The 20,175-nt window shown below is 38.7% G+C and overlaps 1 protein-coding gene across 2 annotated transcripts in view; it reads left to right on the forward strand.

The window, feature by feature from the left end:
* Window positions 1-19,055, forward strand: part of FHIP2A (FHF complex subunit HOOK interacting protein 2A) — a 29,498-nt gene extending 10,443 nt beyond the window's left edge. The window contains exons 4-18 of one of the 2 annotated variants that reach the window (XM_079312943.1): window positions 1,846-1,950; window positions 2,298-2,420; window positions 4,865-4,903; window positions 6,645-6,926; window positions 7,779-7,975; window positions 9,162-9,276; window positions 9,382-9,458; window positions 9,561-9,753; window positions 10,958-11,127; window positions 11,761-11,904; window positions 13,048-13,138; window positions 14,835-14,978; window positions 17,519-17,659; window positions 18,408-18,511; window positions 18,599-18,744. In XM_079312943.1, the coding sequence (XP_079169069.1) occupies window positions 1,846-1,950; window positions 2,298-2,420; window positions 4,865-4,903; window positions 6,645-6,926; window positions 7,779-7,975; window positions 9,162-9,276; window positions 9,382-9,458; window positions 9,561-9,753; window positions 10,958-11,127; window positions 11,761-11,904; window positions 13,048-13,138; window positions 14,835-14,978; window positions 17,519-17,659; window positions 18,408-18,511; window positions 18,599-18,704 (2,031 nt within the window). In that variant the 3' untranslated portion in view covers window positions 18,705-18,744. Of the gene's footprint in view, window positions 1-1,845; window positions 1,951-2,297; window positions 2,421-4,864; window positions 4,904-6,644; window positions 6,927-7,778; window positions 7,976-9,161; window positions 9,277-9,381; window positions 9,459-9,560; window positions 9,754-10,957; window positions 11,128-11,760; window positions 11,905-13,047; window positions 13,139-14,834; window positions 14,979-17,518; window positions 17,660-18,407; window positions 18,512-18,598 lie in introns of both variants that reach the window. The other variant, XM_079312942.1, reaches the window with a different exon arrangement.
* The last annotated feature ends 1,120 nt before the right edge of the window (window positions 19,056-20,175 follow it).

The raw sequence follows: 20,175 nt of genomic DNA on the forward strand, positions 1-20,175 counted from the left end.
CCAGAGTTTTTCTGCCTTCTACAAGACAGTATTATCTCTCTCTGTCCTTTGGAAATGTTGGGGAATTCTTGGGTGAAAAGTGCTGTGTTAAATACAAATTTTCAATTAACTTTTCTGAGTGTGTCGAGCTATTGCTCAGAAAAACTTGTGATGTCAGAAAGCATTGATTTGAGTTGATCCCTTGACAGCTTTCATACCTTGGCAGTGTTGTCTGGTTCTTCAGGTTTGCTTTGTGGCACACATGAAGTTACCTTCATGGTCTTGGTCCATCCTTGTGTTTATTGGCAGACTTCTGAGCTAAAATGTGTGGAGTTGGGTGGATCATGGGGTGAATTAGCTTGGCAGCCCTTGTGGTAGAAAGTTTTGTATCACAGTGCAGATGTAGTTAGGGAGGCATGGTTTATCCTGTTCCAGGGATAAATGGAGTTCTCCAGGGTTTCCTTCTCAGTCAATCTTTTACACATTGTCATGAGTTTTTAGTCGATTTTACATAAACAGGCAACACAGGACAGACAGTGGCTGTGTGAGCCTGAGACATTCCTTGCTCTGGAAGATCCAGAGATCTGCAGTACCTGTTGCTGTACCAGCTGTCCTGCAGTCAGGCTAAAATACCTGCTCCAGCTGGGCTTAAAACCACAACACTGATGTATTAAAGATAGTTGCTCAGAAATACAGCTCATTCAGTAATCTCTAGATGTTGTCAAGAAACCAAGATGAAATGGTGACATATGTGAAGCTGGTAATTAGTAGTGTGTTTCTAAGAGTTGAGAGAAGTCATTCTGTACTCATACAAATACGTCTGTACAGGCAATTCTTGTACAGCCTGTCTTTACACTTTGCCACTTGTGAGTTGATACATCTAAAGTAAACACACAGTTCAGTGCTTGCAAGATGTTGCAAAGATCTGGTGCAAACTGAGTAGTTCCCTTTCACAGCAGTCAGTTGCACTTATCACATTACTGATGATGTGCCCTGATGGTACATATTTTGCCATTCTGTTTAAAGGATTGCTTGACAACTCAGCAATGAATAGGGATTAAAAATCTAGGGATAATTGCTTAGAAAGGAGAGCCAGGTTAGTCTGTTGCCACCTCAGACATGCAGGAACCAAATGAGGGAAATTAAATGTGAATTAAAATTAACAGCATTTATTAATGTGTAGAGCACATAAGTTTGGGGGAATTTAGCTAAACAAAGGTATATAAAGGCCCACAAGCCATCAGATCTCCTGGAAACAGGTAAGTCCTTTCATGTGATGTGGTGGATTAGGGACATAGAACAAGGATCTGCATGTTCCACAGATATTTGTGATTTATATTCTGCTCAGGGAGTACAACAGCTTTCTCTTGTCCTGGACCATCTGTGCATTTATCTGGCTAAGGTTAATTGCTCATGACTTCAAGAAACCTTCTGTAGGTAATAAGATTTTTATAGTTTATCATTCTGTATTTGTATGTACTGACTCACTGAGTTGCTGGATTTTGTGGCACAGTACCTTAAAAGACATCTGACCTGTAGCAAATTAATTCCGAGTTAATTTCCCCTTATCACTGTAATGATAGGGAATATTTTCTGGAAAGAAACTTCTGGTAGAAGTTTGCCCTAGAGCAATTAATTGAATGTATAAATAATTTGAAAGAGCAAGCAGTAATGAGATGCAACATTTTTTATTGATCTCTGTTAATATTGATAAAAGTAATATGTTAACAGATTATGACTTTGTAAAAAATATTTGTGGTTATATTATTGATGTTTAATTAGCCATTCTGAGTGAAAAAAAAATGCATCTCTAATTTTCTCCACATTTATTGTATTTTTGTTGTTGTTCATCTGTTTTTGTTTCAGTGTCCTCCAGGAATGAAACAGCAGGTTCTGGCTTTTTATACAAAACTTCTTGGGAGAATACGACAACCTCTTCTTCCCCACATAAATGTGCATAGGCCAGTACAGGTATTGTTCAGATTTTAAGTAAACTATATTTTTGCATGGCAAGTTTCTTTTATTCTGCTGTAGCTAATGTTATCTTTAATTCTTCCATTGTCAAGTGAATTAAGGAATTTGCTTGGGTGCCATATGAGGTTTTTTTTTTTAATGTGCTGATGATTAGAGCCTTGGACTGCCACTGTAATGCAAGTCATAAATAATAAAGAAAACTTGCTCATAACAGTCTAAATCCAGAGCAAATGTTCCAGTCAATACTCATATATAATTGTAGTGTGTGTATAGAAAAATAATTCAGTCTAGTATTCCTAGAAAAGCAATAACTTTCTGTCTTAATTGTTCACTTTATGTGACAGAAATTAATCAGGCTGTGTGGGGAGGTTCTGGCAACACCAACAGAAAATGAAGAAATTCAGTTTCTCTGTATAGTGTGTGCAAAGCTGAAACAGGATCCATACCTGGTCAACTTCTTCCTTGAGGTGAGTAAATCAATTCAAAATTTTACAGGTGTATTTACTGTGTCATATTTACAAAATTCAGTAGAGAACTGGTGGTATCACATTGTGCTTCATAGCTCTATTTTCATTCTATCTGTTATTTTTTATCCTGTGATATTAGAAGTCTCGTTGTTTGGATTTTTTTTTTTTTTTCTCCCAGAGACTTTCCACATCTGATTTCCACAAGAATTTCATTCAGGGTTCACAAATACACCTGCCCAAGGTCCTTTTCCTTTGCAATGAGAGTGCTTTTAGGGTAGGGATACAAGCTGCAGTGTAGAACACTGTGTGAGGGAGACCTTGGCCTTCTGGTGTTATTTTTGTCATCCCAACGAAGACCAAGGGACAGATTTCAGGGAGCACTGAAACCTTGCTAGTTGCTGAGTGTTCTGCAGGATTGGGCCTTTATTTGGTAGTGGCACATATGTTGGAGCTGCAGTGCCAGCTCACAGTCTACAGTACAACACCATCTTCTGTCTGTAAGACAGCCTGTGTCTTTACTGCCTCCTTTAACATGTGGCATTATAAAATCAGAGTGGGAGAATAAACAGTTTCTAGACTGACTTTCAGTTCCTATTTAGAAGGAGCATAAAAGAAATTGGTATATAAAGTCCATTTACAAATGCATTTTGCTTCTACTTTGCTGTTTCCTGTGGTGACACAGTCTATATTAAGGATGTGATACTTTGCTGAAAAATATTCCTTCAAGACTATTTTACAAGCTTTCCACAAACAAGATCTGTAACAGCAGAGGCTGCTAAACTGCAAAAAGATGTTATTTTCCATTAAGTATGTGATTATCATTTGCATGTCAGTTGTAAAAAATCCATCTTGAGGTTATTTTTACCTTAATTATTATCCTGATTGCCATTTTATCCACTGTAGTTGTACAAGCAGCAGAAATTGTATAAGGATTGAAAAGTTAATGTTTAAACATTAGGAGCACTCAGAAGCAAACTTACTGCATATATTACATGCAAAATATGGTAGAATTCTAAACCAGGATTACTTTTATTTGTGTAAATTGTATGGTTTAAGCCTCTTAAATAGTGCCCTTGCAATCAAAGAACCCCAGTCATAAGAACCAGTTTATTAGTGCTCTTTCCCAAAACAGCAAGAATACAGTATTAAAAAACAGACATGGAGAAACAGATGATTCCGAGTTTCAAAGGGGTCTCTAGTTTCACAAAATGCTGGCAAACATTTCTTGTAGCTCCTGTTACTTCACAGTATTATTCTAGGTGTTGTAGCCTAAAGCATTTGTCTTCACAACTTGTGATGGTTGTGTCCAGATCAGTTATGTGGGGTGCAGAACTGTGCTTCATTAGAATAGGATATTCTGGTTGTTCACATTTGGCCTCTTAGAGGTGCTGTTGTGACTTGATCACTTTCAAATGCATGAAAGGGTAAATTTACAGATTTCTGTGTGGCATTTCTATTTCTGTCTCTACTCTCCAACACTTACAAGATGAAATGCAGATGGATCTCTCCAGAGTGTGTTTGTATCTGTTACTTTTGCTTCCTTCTTTGACTGTTTCCAATCAGTTTATACAGGATTTTATGAACATAAAAACCTGAGTGTGTACAAACTCACTTCCTTTTTATGATTCCATGATTCCATACCAAATAGTTTGTTGATAGAATGCTGGTTTATATTTTAAATTTTATACATATTTTTTATCTATATATAATTATATTATATTGGTTAATCAATATAGATGAAATCTTTCACCTATGTACTTAACCAATAAGCCTACATGGTATAACTGTATGGCTTGGGCAAGTTATGTCTGTTGTGGAAATAAGAACTTGAAGAACTTCATTCTACTTTTTAAAACTTTAAGATCCCTTTATTTATTTTGGTATTAATGTATTCTTTTTTTTTAAGCTGAGTATTCCTAGTTCTTATGCAGAGAGAACAAAGATACATTGTAATGTTTATTTATAATTTCTACTGCAGTTATATTTTAGAGTAAACTTGCCTCATCTCATCCCATCTTAGGTGAGATACTCTTTGCAATTGATTGTTTCTGGCAAAGGGACACTCAACTCTGTGCTTCAATTTCTGCTCTTGAGACCTTATAAAAGTTCTAATATAGTTGTAACTTTGTTTTATAAAATGAACAACAGTTTCACTGTTCACTTCTACTTTTAGCACTATGAAGTATCACCTTTATATTTTTCACCACAAATGAAGTAGAGATTCTCATCTGCTGTGATATCACTTGATGTTTTCATAGAACTCTTTTAAAATCTATCAGAATTTAGACATGGCATCATTCACTACAGATTTTAAAACTGAGGTTTAAAGATCACAAAAATACAGAAGCATGGTTTTATATTATCTGTTCTTTATTAACATTGAATTCACAAGTACTTTGTTTAGAAAGCATTGAATATGTGTTTTATATAACCTTTTCTATTAGGTCATTCAGGATCCTGTTTTGCACCTTTGCAGGAGGCAGGTGAGCAGCTGAGCTGCAGAATTGCATGATTAAACAATAGGAAGCTTAAATGCACACAAAAATTCTGCCTGTGTGTTGTTCAATGTAAAAACTGCTTTGTGTCACCTGCCAACATAAGAGTAATGAGCTATGGACACATTTCTAAGGGTATTCATACATTTATACATGGTAGTTCTCTCATCACTGCCTTAGCTAAATATACAATGGCCTTTCAAATGGCAGAAGAATCCAGACATGAAGTAATAAGCCACTGTAAGATAAAATAAGTATTTTACAGGATATTGCTCAGTTTTTGAAAAAATAAAGCTTATCCCTTTAACAACCCTGCCTGCAGCTTGAGTGGTGCCAGCAACAGTGCAAAGTCCAGGATTGAAATGATATTCCAGCCTTTATGTGCAAGGGTCACTGTTGTGATTCAGCTATTTCTGTGTATTGATGAGGAGGGTGGGATGGTACTGAAGGACTGCAGAAGCTCTGGTGATGGACAAACTCAGTTCACACAGACACCTTTTTGTTGCTTTGCCAGCCATGCACTTTTCACACTATCAAAAAAAACTACATTGAAGCAGTAATTTTTCTACTGCATTCAAAGATCATCCTTATTTTATAGCATGCAGTCTGCTGCTTTTACCAGTGGTTTGCTTCTCCAGGGAATTGGTTCTGTGAGTGCATCAATGCCCAGTGCAAATTCCCCACAATGAATGCACGACACTCGAGCAAGTGTTCACAACAGCTCTCCAGTTTGCTGCCTGACATGTACTCAGTCCCTGCTGGTTTGTCTGTACTAAAATCCATTAACCCCAAATGGTTAGTCTTTTAAATTATTAATGCTTGAGATATATTCGTAATCATTTTGGTGTTATCCTAGAGAAGGGAACCGTTTTGATTTATAATCTCACTGCAGTTCTCACTTGAAAGAAATGTCTTGTGCTGCATTCTAATTTATGATTCCAATAAAGTATTCTTCACCTGTGCTTATGCCAGAAGAACGCTGAATTCTTGCCTTTCTGAGTTTCTTCATGCTATCACAGAGCAGAAATTTAAATGCCTTTTTATGGACTGGAGACAGATTTATAGGAAGATAAATGCCTTTTTTCAGGCAAAGCAGAGATGATTAGGAGTTTCCAAGAAGGTTGTCTGTGACCTTTTAGAGTATTCAGTGCCCAATGCTAACTTCTAACTTCCATTCAATCTACTCAATTCTTTCTTCCTGAGAAACACAATTTGAGAGTACTCTACTGTCATAAAAGGGATTTCTTTCCCTTTCCTGTTGAAGGTAAAATATCAAGAAATTTAGAAGTATTTTACTTGTGTGATTTCAACTGGAAATAGTGTTTTAAACATAAGATGAATGTGAGGCCTTGATACAGAAAGAAATGTTTTATAATGAGTGTTAAGTTCTAAAGTTGTCACCCATAAGATAAATTAAAAATGTCTATCAAATTGTGGCCACATCAGGTGAATATGTGCCTTCAGTCATGAAAGTAAAAGCTGCCATCCTTTTGTAAATGGCATATTCAGCCTTGAAGCAAAATCTATAGGGCTTAAGAGAAATTTAAGCAGATTTGAAAGTGTCCTAGGTTTATAAAACACCCACGCTCCCACAGCCCTTTAGGTTTTACATGGTTACTGTATCCAGCCTCGACTACTTTAAATGTTGATGTTAAAAAAATTGCTTTTAGTAAACTTGTGCTTCAGGATGAACAGTAATTTCAGTGTAATTCCAAAAAATGCTTTGCAGAATAAGTTAAAAGCAATGGCTCTGCAAGGATCAGCAAGTGTAATCACAGAAGACATGATAAAAAACCACGAGTCCATGACAGACACGGGGCAGCCTGAGGAAGCACCCGGTGCTGCCGGAGCCGAGCACGTGGAGAAGGAAGATGAGCTCCCACAGCAGGCAGAGGAGCTCTCTTTCAGTCTGGATGAGCTCAATGTCACATCATCACCTGAGTCCTCCACTGCTTGTCCAAATCAAGACTATAATTTAGTGAATTCTCTACTAAACCTCACTAAAAGTCCTGTGAGTTGGGTTTTTTTTTTTTGTTATTTTTTCCATCTGTGTGATAAAATGAAATAGTTGGATGCTGTGTGAAGTGGGCAGAGGGAATGAATAAAAACACTGCATTTTAGCTATAAAAAGTGAAATGAGGGTTTTTGCAGGCATTTTTATAAATCGGTGGTTTTCTTTGCAAATTCAGATTAAAGTAAAAATACTGTTTTAGAAAACTAGTACTAAGCTTGTTGAAGGTAATATAAGTGGGTTTTTTAAGAAACTTGTATAAGGGTGCTGTGTGTTTCACAGAAAAGCTACACAGGATACCCAGAAGGTGAAATATATCACAAGAGAATAATTTTAAAACTGCTTTGAATTGTTCTGACTTAACCAAACTCACTGTCTTTGTAATGGCTGACCTATCTCTAGGATTGTTTTTTCTTTTTTAAAGCCTGCTCTCTTACCCACCTCAATCCTCAAATTCAGACTTAGATTCTTTCAGGGAATTTAGAAGAGGTTTGGATAAGCCTATAATTACTGCAGCATTGCAGAGGGCAGAAAACCAAGTCTACCACTGTACCTCATTATTGTTACATAAGTAGTTTGCAGGATTTAGTATCTTGGTCTCAAGCTGACCTACAGCTCTAGTTCTCTCAGCTGGAAGGTTGCAGCTGGCAACCTTGTATATCAGACAAAATCAGGTGTGTAAAATCTTGTAGCATCCAAATTCACTAGAGTTAATGACTGAAAAGGCAACAAAAATAAATCCATCCAGTCACTCTGGGGGGATGAAGAGGTTTTATTTGGGAAGTGTTTGCTTCTTGATTTCCAGTGATCTTCATTCACCCTCTGATTAATTCTTCCATGCCCTTCTGCCAGGACGGCCGGATAGCAGTGAAGGCCTGTGAAGGTCTCATGCTTTTGGTGAGTTTGCCAGAACCAGCAGCTGCCAAGTGCCTGACTCAAAGTACTTGTTTATGTGAATTGTTGACAGACAGGCTGGCCACCCTCTACAAAGCCTTGCCTCAGTCACTGGATCCCTTAGACATTGAAACAGTGGAGGCAATTAACTGGGGGTAAGAATTTTATTTTTGTATTTAATACTCAAAGTGACTTTACACCCTTCCCTGAAACTAATTTGATAGGTAGATAATGGGTATAAAATATTCCCCCACACACACAGACTAAAGCCTCAAGGGCAGAGCTGAGATAGAGCTGCAGCACAGTGGTGCAGTTTGGGTGTTGAGTGTACGTGTGATTTCTGACGTGGGGCCAGGTCTGCCTGCCAGTCCTTGGCAGAGATTCCTCAGGGGTCAAGTTTTTCCACTGGATTACATTAGCAGTTTATAGTGGTGTCACTGTAGTATCAGGTATGGATTATACTCTAATGCAGATGTCAAGGATTAAAGAAGCATAAACTCCTCACTGTACACAGTGGGCGTTACAAGCTGCTGCGAGAGGCATGAAGGGTCTATTTGTTAACAGGCTGCTGTTGCAAAATTTTTGCAGCAAAAAAAGAAGGAAAGAATTACTGCATAAGTCATCAGCATGAAGCAAAAAGACACATGCCTGTTATCCTAACTGCTTGTAATTTAGATTCTTAAAATATATGTCTTCCCCACTCTGTGTCCATTATTATGAATTGCTCTTGATCTGTTAGTACTGAAAGTAGGTATTTGCAAAATGCTTAGCAAAATTTCTGGTGGTTGGAATTTGAAATTAGAAGGGGAAAACCCACAACTGTAAATTGTGGGATAAATAAACAGTGGTGTTTTTTACCAAAGAAGGTGGTGCATTTGTTATTCCTTAGAGCCCTTAAATTGAGATAGATGTTTCTTTCTGAAAGATACAGTCTAGTTCAGGTATACACTGTGTGGTTTTGGTCGACTTGCCTGAGGTCGCTTAGAGCAGAGAAGAACAATTGCCTTCATTTTATGGTTCTGTGACTACAGGAGTTACTGATTCATTTTCTGTGGTCTGTGTTTCCTGGGAGAACAGACTTGGTGATCAGTTTTCCCTTGTGACTCCAGAAACACTTAACCAGAGTTCCTGTGCTGTACATTCTGTGTCTCCTTTAGCATGCACTGAATACCCATGTTGTGACGGCACTGCCAGATCCATAGAGACTGGCAGAAAAGCTTTTTTAATGTTCCCTTCATTACCAGTAGATCATTAATTATTCTGTTAGGTTCAGTAAGGATGGAGTCCAAGATTCTTCAATTATTTGTATACTAAATAATTTTTTTTCTCTGTGTGCTCTAGCTTGGATTCCTACAGCCACAAAGAAGATGCATCTGCTTTTCCAGGGAAAAGAGCATTGATTTCATTTCTTTCTTGGTTTGACTACTGTGATCAACTCATCAAAGAAGCACAAAAGGTTTGAAATGTGTTCAGATGATACAATTATATTCAGAAAAGAAGTAGTTCCAGTTGTTTCCTAGCTTCTGAGTTTGAGACACACCATTTTGTACTTTTGTTTCAGACGACTGCTGTTGCTATGGCAAAAGCTGTGCGGGAACGATTCTTCATTGATGTTATGGAACCTCAGCTGATGCAAACGTGAGTAGCATCCTACAAGACACAGCAGAACAGAATATGAATCAAGCTGGCTTTTGGGGGCAGAAATCCACTTATTATCTGATATGAAAATATTTCCTTCAGTTCAGAGATTGGAATCCTCACGTCAACTGCACTATTGCACCGCATTGTTCGTCAGGTGACTTCAGATGTCCTGCTGCAGGAGCTGGTGTATTTTATACTTGGAGAGCACAGAGAGCCAGAAACACTGGCAGACATCAACAGGCATCCATTGAGGCACAGGCTGATCGAGCACTGTGATCACATTTCTGATGAGGTGAGGGCTGATCTGACACAGGAATGTCTGCCTGCTGGCCAGTTCTGGAGTGTGAAGAGTCTGTAAAGGCACTGTTGTGAGGACTTCTCATATTTGTGTCAAATAATGTCTTTTGCCAAGAAAGAGAATTCTGATTCTCAGCCCTACAAATTCCTTTTAAAAAATCAAGTCAAACTGTTTTCTCCACCTAGCTTTTTTTTTTTCCCTAAAGATTTTTTGGTGGATTTGCATGCCCACTATGCATATCGAGTTAGACTTGCTCATCTGTAAGATAGATGAACTGAGCTTTTGTAATTGCATTTTAATTTGTTGCTGTTATTTTCCATGTTGTTTCAATTCTGTCTTATTATCATATAAGATACAGATACAAAATTAGGGGTTAATATGAATTAAGTGTTGTTGGAGAATATATGTAATGTCAATTAAAAGACGATGTGATAATTTAAGCTCTAAACATATAGCATCATTAAAATAATTAAATAATTTATTGTAGTGAAATCCCTCCACAGAATCTGCTTGTTTCATTTTTTCTATGAAACAACCTCAACCCTCTGCTTTTTTAGATAAAAACCAATATTGCCTGAAATATAAATCTCTGCTTTCTCATATCCATTTTTTCAGTATACCTACCTGCTCACCCTGTCAGAATGAGTTATCTCTGTAAATTAGCTATCTTTGCAAAGCTAAGCACTCTCAAGCAGTCTTGAAAAATCATCTTTGTATTGCTTAAAGTCAATGTTCCTTTAAAAGCCTACATGGTATCTCCATGTAAAAATCTTAGCCTATAGACCTAGTCACAATATCTCTTTTTCTGGGTATTTATTACTAACTTCAGGTCATGTTCTGGATCTCATTTGCACAATGATAGCCATCTTTCAGCATAGATCTGACTGTAGAACAGAAAGCTAAATTATGAGTTCTCCCTGTGTTCTTTGTACTGTTATTTTGGCAGATTTCAGAACAGGTTTATTTACAGAAAAAAAAAAAATGCATTCCCATCTTGATTTTCAAATGTATGTGAACTCTTAATCTGTGTTTATACCACATGCAGCATCATGATTTCCTATTTTTTCTCATGATTTTTGTTTCCTTCCATAATGTTAGTAAGTGATTGCAATGTTCTAGGATGGACAAAGCAGATAAAAGGCAAAAAGCATAGGGCAGCAGTGCATCAGTTTATTGAGTTTTACTCTTTCTGTTGCAGATCAGCATAATGACTTTAAGAATGTTTGAGCACCTTTTGCAAAAACCCAATGAGCACATTCTTTATAATTTGGTTCTGAGAAATTTGGAAGAAAGAAACTACATGGAATACAAGCCTCCCTGTCAAGAAGATAAAGATGTAGTAGAGAATGGACAGATTGCTGGAGCAGTGTAAGTTTCATTTTTAAGAGTTTTCACAACAAGTAACATGGATCCTTATTTTTGGAACAAAACAGTTTTTTTTCCAGTAATTGAAAGAAAAGTAAGCACTTGAGTGCTCTATGTATTAATCCATATCCATAAAGTGATGCAGAAATTCCTACATCAGCAACTTATGGAAACTCTTAGAACAGGAACAGAAAATCTAAAATTACCACAAATCTCTTTGCAAAACAATAGACACTCAGAGATCTTCATGTTTCAATTTATTTATGCATCTACCAAGATTAAATCTATGCATATTTTATTGCAATTAGTGAGAATATTCTTGCAGTTGATAAGTTCAGTGTTGTGCTTACATTTATGATCCCAGCATTTTTAATGGAGGAGCATTTCTGAGGTACTACATAAAATAAATAAATAAAGTACAAGTCAGAAATGTCTCATCTGTTCAGATTGTTGGGTATTTGCAAAGGTTGGTATTTCTGCATATTAATTAGGTAATACAATGTGGATATTGTTATGTTCTGGAAAACATCCTCATTGTTTAGAGAAGAAAAACAGCTTGCCTTGTGACCCAGAGATTTTCCTGCCTTCCATAACATTATGTGGATGATTATATTCTTGTCTAATGTAATTTCACAGAGATCTGGAGGAAGATCCATTATTTACTGATCTGTCTCCAGATAACACATTGTCAGCTCAGGAGTGGCTCAGTGCTTCTCCACCTGTCAGTCCAGAACATCCAAAAAATGATGGGAAGACTGAAGTTCATAAAATTGTAAATAGGTGAGTTGAAACAAAGACTTGAGGAAATGTCTGAATGCGTGGGTGTCTGCACACACTGTGCAAATTAAATGTCTACTCTGTAATGGATGTTATTCTGTGCCAGCTGGGAAAATGACTCCACAGAAGGAAATTATGTGGCATTTTATCAGAAAGCTACTTCTGAAAGATTAGAGCTTGCATTGATTCGACATAAATGAGAAAAATAGAAGAACTTAGCAGCTAATCGTTGAATACTTAGAATTCACCATTAAAACCTCGTTGATTATAAAAGTTGCTTTTTGCAGAAATACATGCTGTTCTTAAAATGCTGTTACAGGACTTGACCTTCCTGGACAAGTCTGGGGAGTCTTGCCATAAACCTGTCAGGGGAAAAAACCCCCTCAAACTTCCTTAGAACTTCAAAGTTCCTTAAACACATATAAAAAAGGAAATAATTGCCATGGTAACAATAACCTTCTGTTCCCTGAAAGTCAGGGGGCACCTGTGTCACCTGTGACACACCTCAGTGCCTGTTAGAATCACTGCAAATTGGATATCACAAAGAGGACAAGCTCTGCTCTAAGCAACTTAGTCATGGTAATTCTCTTAGGAACTAATATTAGGCCTAGGGCTGTTTGCTTTGTCAATACTTGGTAGCAGAGCAGCACTGGTGTGTAAGTGCTGACCTATCTGTCTGCCCAGAAATAATCAAAGGTGTTAGCCAAAGGAAGCAAACAACCCAGGACAGCCAGGACAGAGTGACATCATCACTTCTTGCCCTTTCCCCCATTATCGCTATTTATAGTTTATGGTGGACATGGTTTGGAGCAAAGACAAAAAGAACACTCTCCTAAATTCACCTCATGTAACCTCCATCAGGGAATAGAAATGTTTTCTGATTTGCAGTGTTCTGCAGATTTGTATTTTTTGAGATAAGATGAATTCCACATGAAAAGTCAGCTACTATATATTTCTGCATATAAATTCTACAGGAGTGTCCAGCAGTTCTTGGGGTGTGGTGAAGGCTGAAATTTGGAATCAAGGTCCAAAGACTGGGTTTTATTTTGCTGTCCAGAAATTTGTGTACACTGCTACAGATGATGAGAAAATATTGATCTGATGCTCTGTGGAATATAGTCATTAATGTACTTTTTTTCTCTTCAGTTTTCTGTGTCTTGTACCTGATGAAGCAAAGTCATCATACCATGTGGAGGGTACAGGTTATGATACTTACCTCAGAGATGCCCACAGACAAGTAAGTCAGTGAACTCTTCCTTAGTCCTTGAGAATTTGAAATGCTGGTGAGAATATACAAATGGTTCCATAAATAGTCCTATTAAATGCATCTTTTGGTAATGGAAGATGGGAAAATTCAATTTTCATTTTTAATGAAAACTTACCTTTGGAGATCTTCTGATGATGAATTCACCTTGTATTGCACTAGTGGGAATAATGGATGACATTAAATGCATTAATATTCATATAACAAATACAGTGAGAGAAAACCTGAACCGCAGATAGATTCTTAATTTGCTTCTGCATTTATCTGCATTCTCTTGGAGAATTGCCTGCCAAGCTGTCTGAAAGAACTGAAGAGAAATTAAAATGCTGCATAGGAGTTATGCAATCTGGGGCTTTGCAAATAAAGGTTCATCACAGGGAATACACAGCCTAAGGCATTCAGGATTGAAGTTGGGAGGTTGGGTAGGCAGGGAAAGCTTTATGATTTACTGTTTAGAAATAAATGCAAGTTTTGCTTTTACAAACATAAAGTTTCCTTGGTCAAAGGACAGTCACTGTTTGTTTGCAGCTTTCTTATTGAAACCCTGTGAATCTTCTAGAATAGAAAAATGTATGCAAAGGAACAGAGTAAGAGCTATATTTAGTAGGTAATTCAAAAATTCCATAACTTTGGAATTATGTTATCAGCTGCTAAAGATGCAAAGTTTGGATTTCTGTATTTATATTGCTTCATCTATAGTCTCTCCTGAAAAGAAAGGGAATAGAAAATCGAGAATAAGGAAACAAAGGTTGATGTAAAATTCCCCTATGTTCTATTCTGGGATGCCAGAAACCACTTATCATCTTCGTCTTTCTTTCATGCCTTGGGAAAAAGAGTGTACTGGGAGTTATTAGAGAGCAGAATTGGTTTCTGTCACTTCCTGATGATGATATGGCTACTGTTAAAATATTTCCCCCCTAAGAGTAGCCCTGCCTGTTCCTGTTATTACATCCAAATAGCTGTTCTGCTTCCTTATTGCTGTTTCTGGAAGCCTGAACAGGTAGGTAAGCTACAATCAATGCAAAATTTTTGAGTCTGTTTTCTGACTCTTTTGCTTCTGTTTCTTCCTGTGTTCCTTATTTTCTCTGCTTCAACTTGTGCTCCTTTCAGGGTTTAATTCCTTGCAAGTGAGGCATCAGGCAGCACACAGCAAATATGGGGTAAGGTAGAGAAAGACTGCCTGGAGCGTTAGGAAACAAAGAGGGAGAAGAGGAAGCACTGAAATACTTTTAGCTTGTATGGTCTGCATGTGCATGTGCCTTTCCTGTCCTGGGAATTAGGGAGCAGAATGGTTTCAGTAGCAAGATCAGCTACACAAAATGCAGTGGAATTGTGGCAATGTACTCTCAAGATAGAAGATGGTTAAGATGCTTCTGAAAAACCCTGATTAGCTCATGTATTGTTGATGTTGCTTTGTGTTTTGGCCCCAGCTGCTTTTTGGGAGCTCTGCTCTCCACTCACTGCTTGTCAAACCCTAGTACAGGAATATCCCCAGGAAAATGAGGTGCCTGCTGATAGTGGTTTTACTGATAGTGTTTACTTTAGAATGACTGATCTTTTTGAGCTTAGATTTATCATTTAGCTACAGATGACGGTTTTAGGACTACCAAAGGAAATGAAATGGTTTCCATGGAGATTTAAGTCTGTTTTCCTCACTACTTTTTTGTAGTTCCGGGATTATTGTGTCATTTGCTTACGGTGGGAGTGGCCTGGATCTCCCAGATCTTTGGAAAAGTGCAATTTAGAAGCGTCATTTTTTGAAGGACACTTCTTGAAAGTCCTGTTTGAAAGAATGGGCAGGATTCTTGATCAGGTAAGAAAAAACCAAGAATTCAGTTTCTGATGCTTTTATCACTTTTAAAGAGCTGATCTCCATCAGGTCCTGTGGATTCCCATCACTCTCTATTACAGTGTCATTATTGTCTAAGTGCCATTTCCTGATCATAAGCCTGACAAGAGCCATTTGCACATATAAATGCACAGGGAACATGCAGGAAGCCAGGAGTAGCCTCTAGATCAGCACTGTGAGTGTTCATGGGAACACTCTGATATGAATCTGTGATACCAGAAAGCTTTGCAGAGGTGGAGCTCTCACTAACTCATTTCTGACAGAAGACAGCTCAAGCACACAAGTCAAGTAACTGGTTTCAAATGCCTCATGTACTAGACAGTATCTTCTTCCTCCTGCTGGCATTACAAGTTTGTGTAGAACTGACTTACTCTACGAATTGTATTTTTTAATTTCCTGAACTTAAAAATTTGCTGGGCTTAATCTTTTTAGCTACAGGGAATTTTTTTAGGATTTATCTGATATGGGGCCATTTTACTGAGTCTGCTGACATATGGACAGAAATAAAAGCTCTGTGTGAAAAAGCAGCTTTCTTTAATGCTCTCAATTAGTTGGAATCACAACAGCAATCTGTCAGAACAATGCAGCACGTGTTACTCCTTTGTTTCCTTCTCCTCTTGTGAACACCAGATAATGCTCATGCCTTCAAAGCTTCTTAATGAATTGGCTGAATCAAACAGCTCTAAAGACCTTCTCCTACAGTTCAGCTAGGTAGGCAGTGAATGGATTTATGGAAGGAATTTTTGTCTCACTCTCTGCAGAGTAACTCTGCTATAATAACTCAAAATGTAGTCATCTCTTTTACCTGTAACATCTATGGTCCAGGGGCTGAAAGCTTCATTTGTTAGGAGATTGGGATGAATCTATTGCTGGAGTGCCAAGTACAGAAATAACTGCCACTGGCTGGAAGAAATAAGTGCTTTCATTTCAAAAGATTTATGGGGCAACTTTGCAATGCAACAGTGTGTGGTAAAAAATTCAAGAACGAGATGCCTAAATGATACTTACGTGGACACATGTAGTCAGTGGAAATTTTGTCAGAGCAGTCCCAGTAGTCCATGTGGCTCTTAGGCTGAAAGGCAACTAGGTGTCTCTTTCACTGCAAAGTGAATCACCAGCTCAGCTTCCTAACTCTGTGGACTGAAAGCTTCACTCAGGTGCCTGACCTCAGGTATCTGTTGCCATTTTTGTGGTGTCCAGGATATTCCCAAAAGTCTGTGGTTACAACACAGATTGTGCAGGATCCACCCTCTGTGCAACCATCAAGAGACCAGCAGATACTTGGGGGCATCTGAGATGGCAGGAGATGTTTGTGTGTGGGCAGGTGTATGAAGTGTCATCTCTGTTGAGTCAGCTAATGAGAGCTTAGACATGCAGGCATGGCTAAATGCATCTGTCTTAATCTAAGGCTGGATTCATCCAAATCTCCCAGATCTGAAAAGGGAAAGAATCTGTTCTCTTATTCTTAAGTGGGATGCTGACTGCAGAGCATGAAGATGAAAATTTGAGGTCATTAATTCCTCCTCTTCTAGGTGTGATAATGCCAGTGAGGGTATTACTGCCAATATGCAGTCAGAGATTAAATGAGGGCTCTGTAATCCACTTAGATAACAAGGTTGATTGACACAGAGGTGTACCAAAGGAATGTGTGTCCCTCTCTTGTCACCTCTTCTGTTCTACCATTGAAGAAATGGAAGGAAGTTCTACTAGTTTGTAAATTCTGGGCTGAATTAAAACGTCAGCTTGTTTTCATTGGGATTACAAAATCAAAGAAAAAAAAAAGTTTTAAAAACATAAAGAAGACATAGTGAAAATGCTTGCTTTTATGGAAATAAGTTTCCTGTTAAAATGATCAAATTCTTTAAACTAGGCACTTTTTCTTTTCTTGGAAAATTAGATACTGTTTTATTTCTTATGACTGATAAGTGTTTTCCAGCATCTGACAGTGTTGCCTCTCCCATTTGGTTGATTTGGGGCAGGGAAGTAGACAAGAAGCTCAGGATTTCCAGCTGCTTTCCCATCTCCCATGGCTGCTGCCACAAGATGGCCAGGCCCTCTGCAGTGATTCTTTCCCAGAAAAAAATAAAGTAGAGTAGAAATAACATATTAGCTGTAAACATGTATTTCTGTCTGGCAATTTCCTGAGCTCATATACTTTACAATTTCCCAGGAGAAGCAAGCAGATGTTTAATCTAGGCTGATTCCATGCTATTTCTTTAGCTGAAGAAATGTTTTATGGGAAGAAGACTTGCTCTGCAATGAACAAGTGTGCAAAAGCTTCGAGTGGTTATAGCAGTGATACAGATAATATCTAATGCCCAGCTGACATATTCACAGCACTGCTGTTGTGAAAAGCAGAGGTTGGGCCTGTCTCCTAATCTAACTTTTTATCTTTATTTATTCATAACCCTGTGCATAAAGTTCTGGTGGTTACATAAACATGAGGTGGATGAAAAGAAGCCAGCATGAACATAACTAAGCACTGTGTTTCCCTCTTTCTGCAGCCCTATGATGTTAATTTACAAGTTACATCAGTGTTGTCCAAACTGTCCCTGTTTCCCCATCCTCACATACACGAATACCTTCTGGATCCTTACGTCAACCTGGCCTCTGGCTGCAAGTCTCTCTTCTCTGTGATTGTCAGGGTGAGTGAACACAGCAATAATTACACATGGCTGTATGGCAGTAATATATTTAATAACTTTGTCGTTAGTGGTAGTAGTTGCTGGGTAGTTGAAGTTGGTAAATGTTTGTCATTGAAAGCTGATTTCAAATCAAGATTGGGCCTAGTTGGGTATCTCTGCTCATACCTTTTTTTCTGATGAAGGCTGTTCTTGACAATTAAGTCCTGGATTTATCATAACTCCCCTTCTTCTCCAATTCCATCTCTTCCTGCCAGACTTGCATCCTAGAAGTGCAGCCTGGGTGCCTGTCACACTGCAGTGTCCTCAGTCAGAATCCCTCTCTTACCCCACACACCAGCTGTTTCTGAGTTGGTCAGGAGCCTGTAAATGATGCTTGCCCAATAGTAACAGTGGGCTTGGCTCCCTTTCTCCAGCAGCCCTCCCTGTTCCAAAATACAGCCTTCACTCTCTCTGCTTGTGCTTTCCTTAGGCCCAGGAATTCACTGGTTAATTGTCTGTGTCAACATCTAAAAAGACAAATTAATCATTGATATAATTTAAATAAGTAATGCCATTTGTGACACGAGCAAGTAAGGCTTTTATATTTCTTTACTTTCTGCACTCACTCACCCTCTTTCTGGGCAGAGCAGCCTCTCTGCAGGTTGTTCTGTGAGGGTGCTGAAGTGGGCACTGAAGCTGCCATTAAGCCTTGCTGCCAGGCACTCTGCAGAGGTGCTAACTTTGTGTGTTGATGGTCTGGGCTTTACAGGTTGTCGGGGACCTCATGGTTAGAATCCAGCGCATCCCAGATTTCACTCCCAAACTTCTGCTGGTCAGAAAACGCCTGCTGGGCTTGGAGCCGGAGGGGCCCATGTGAGTAAACACATTGCACGTTCTCTGAGCACGTGGCTGCGTTTGTGTGTGCCAGTCCTGACTCCTGCAATTTTCTCCCTGTCCCAGCATTGACCACATGACGTTACTAGAGGGCGTGATTGTGCTGGAAGAGTTCTGCAAGGAGCTGGCGGCCATCGCCTTTGTGAAGTACCACACCTCAGCCACGCCCTGAGTGCCCCGCGCTGAGCCACAGCTCCGGGCAGGGAACAACACCCAGAGACACGCTGGTGCCTCGGGAAAGGGCAGGGGGTGTCTGGAACACAAGATCTCTTCACCAGATGTTGAGATTGCAAATGGACTTGGAATATGAGCGAAGACATTTGGGAGAAACCAACACACAGCATTTCTAGGCACCGTGTGAAGAGCTGCAAAAGCTGCATGAAGAATCACAGACACCAGACCTTGGTTATTCTGGTGACAGTGTTTAGAGAGTTTGGGCTCTTGTATGTCCTGGAGCTTACATGCACCAATTTGCTCTTTGTGACCATATTACTTTTAAAAAAAGCAAATTAATTTTATAACATTTTTATGTCTTAATTCTTTTTCTTTTCAGTTGGATATATGAAAGAAAACCACACCTATAGTTGCAATGTATGTTATTAAAAATGAAGTTCAAAAAATTCACCAATCCATATACAATAGGTATGTTAATGAGGGATCATTTTGCTTTTGGTAGACCTTCCATACAACTCTAAGCTTGATTCCTCAGTGGTTTACTCCAAGAAATCTATCAGTCTGAAATCAGTACTAAAGAAATTAATCCTGATTTGGCATCGCATCCATAACAAATATAACAAAATATGAAGTGTACATGTTTGTAGCATGTTTGTCTCTGTCATTCCAAGTGATTGATCTCCAGGTCATCCATGAAACTAGATTTGCTTTAGCTTTTTACATAGGAACTCTAGTTGTTTGACTCACATCACCTTTACATTATAGTTTAATTATAGGTCATCTGTAGTTGTTGCTGAGACAGTATTTTTAATTTCTTTTAAATTGGTATTATTCTGAATCCATTTAAAAATCTTTTGTGCCTTGAAAATCGGCAGCATAAACATTCTGTTATTTTGAGAAACATTCTTATTGCTTATCTAACCATCACAGTGATGCCAACTCAGTTAAAGCATTTATTTAGGACCAAAATTTGCACCTGCTTTTCACAGTGCTGGGATGCAGGACTGCCTTTCAGTTAAAGCCAACTCAGTTAAAGCATTTATTTAGGACCAAAATTTGCACCTGCTTTTCACAGTGCTGGGATGCAGGACTGCCTTTCAGTGACTCCTTTTCCATGTGAATGCCATCAGCCAGGGCAGGCACTGGCACTGGCACTGCAGGCAGAGGCCACTGCACTGCTTTGTTTCTGCCCTCCAGAGGGTCCTCAGTGCCAGCACCCTGTGCACTGGCAGGTGGCTGTGCTGGACCTTGCAGTGTGTTCTGCTCTCCACCTCGTGGGCAGGACTTCTTTCCCCTCCTTTGAATAAGGCCAGATAGAGCTCACTCCTTCCATTTACACTGTCTTTCCTCGTTTGTCTTTCCTGCCCCCCTGTTTGCACAGCTAATGCCCATTTCAGATGTCATTGCTCATATGCAAACATGGACTAATTTATTCAGTCACTAGAACTCTTCTGGATTTACGTGACTGT

Source organism: Erithacus rubecula (genome assembly GCF_903797595.1).
Source record: "Erithacus rubecula genome assembly, chromosome: 9".
Lineage (NCBI taxonomy): Eukaryota > Metazoa > Chordata > Aves > Passeriformes > Muscicapidae > Erithacus > Erithacus rubecula.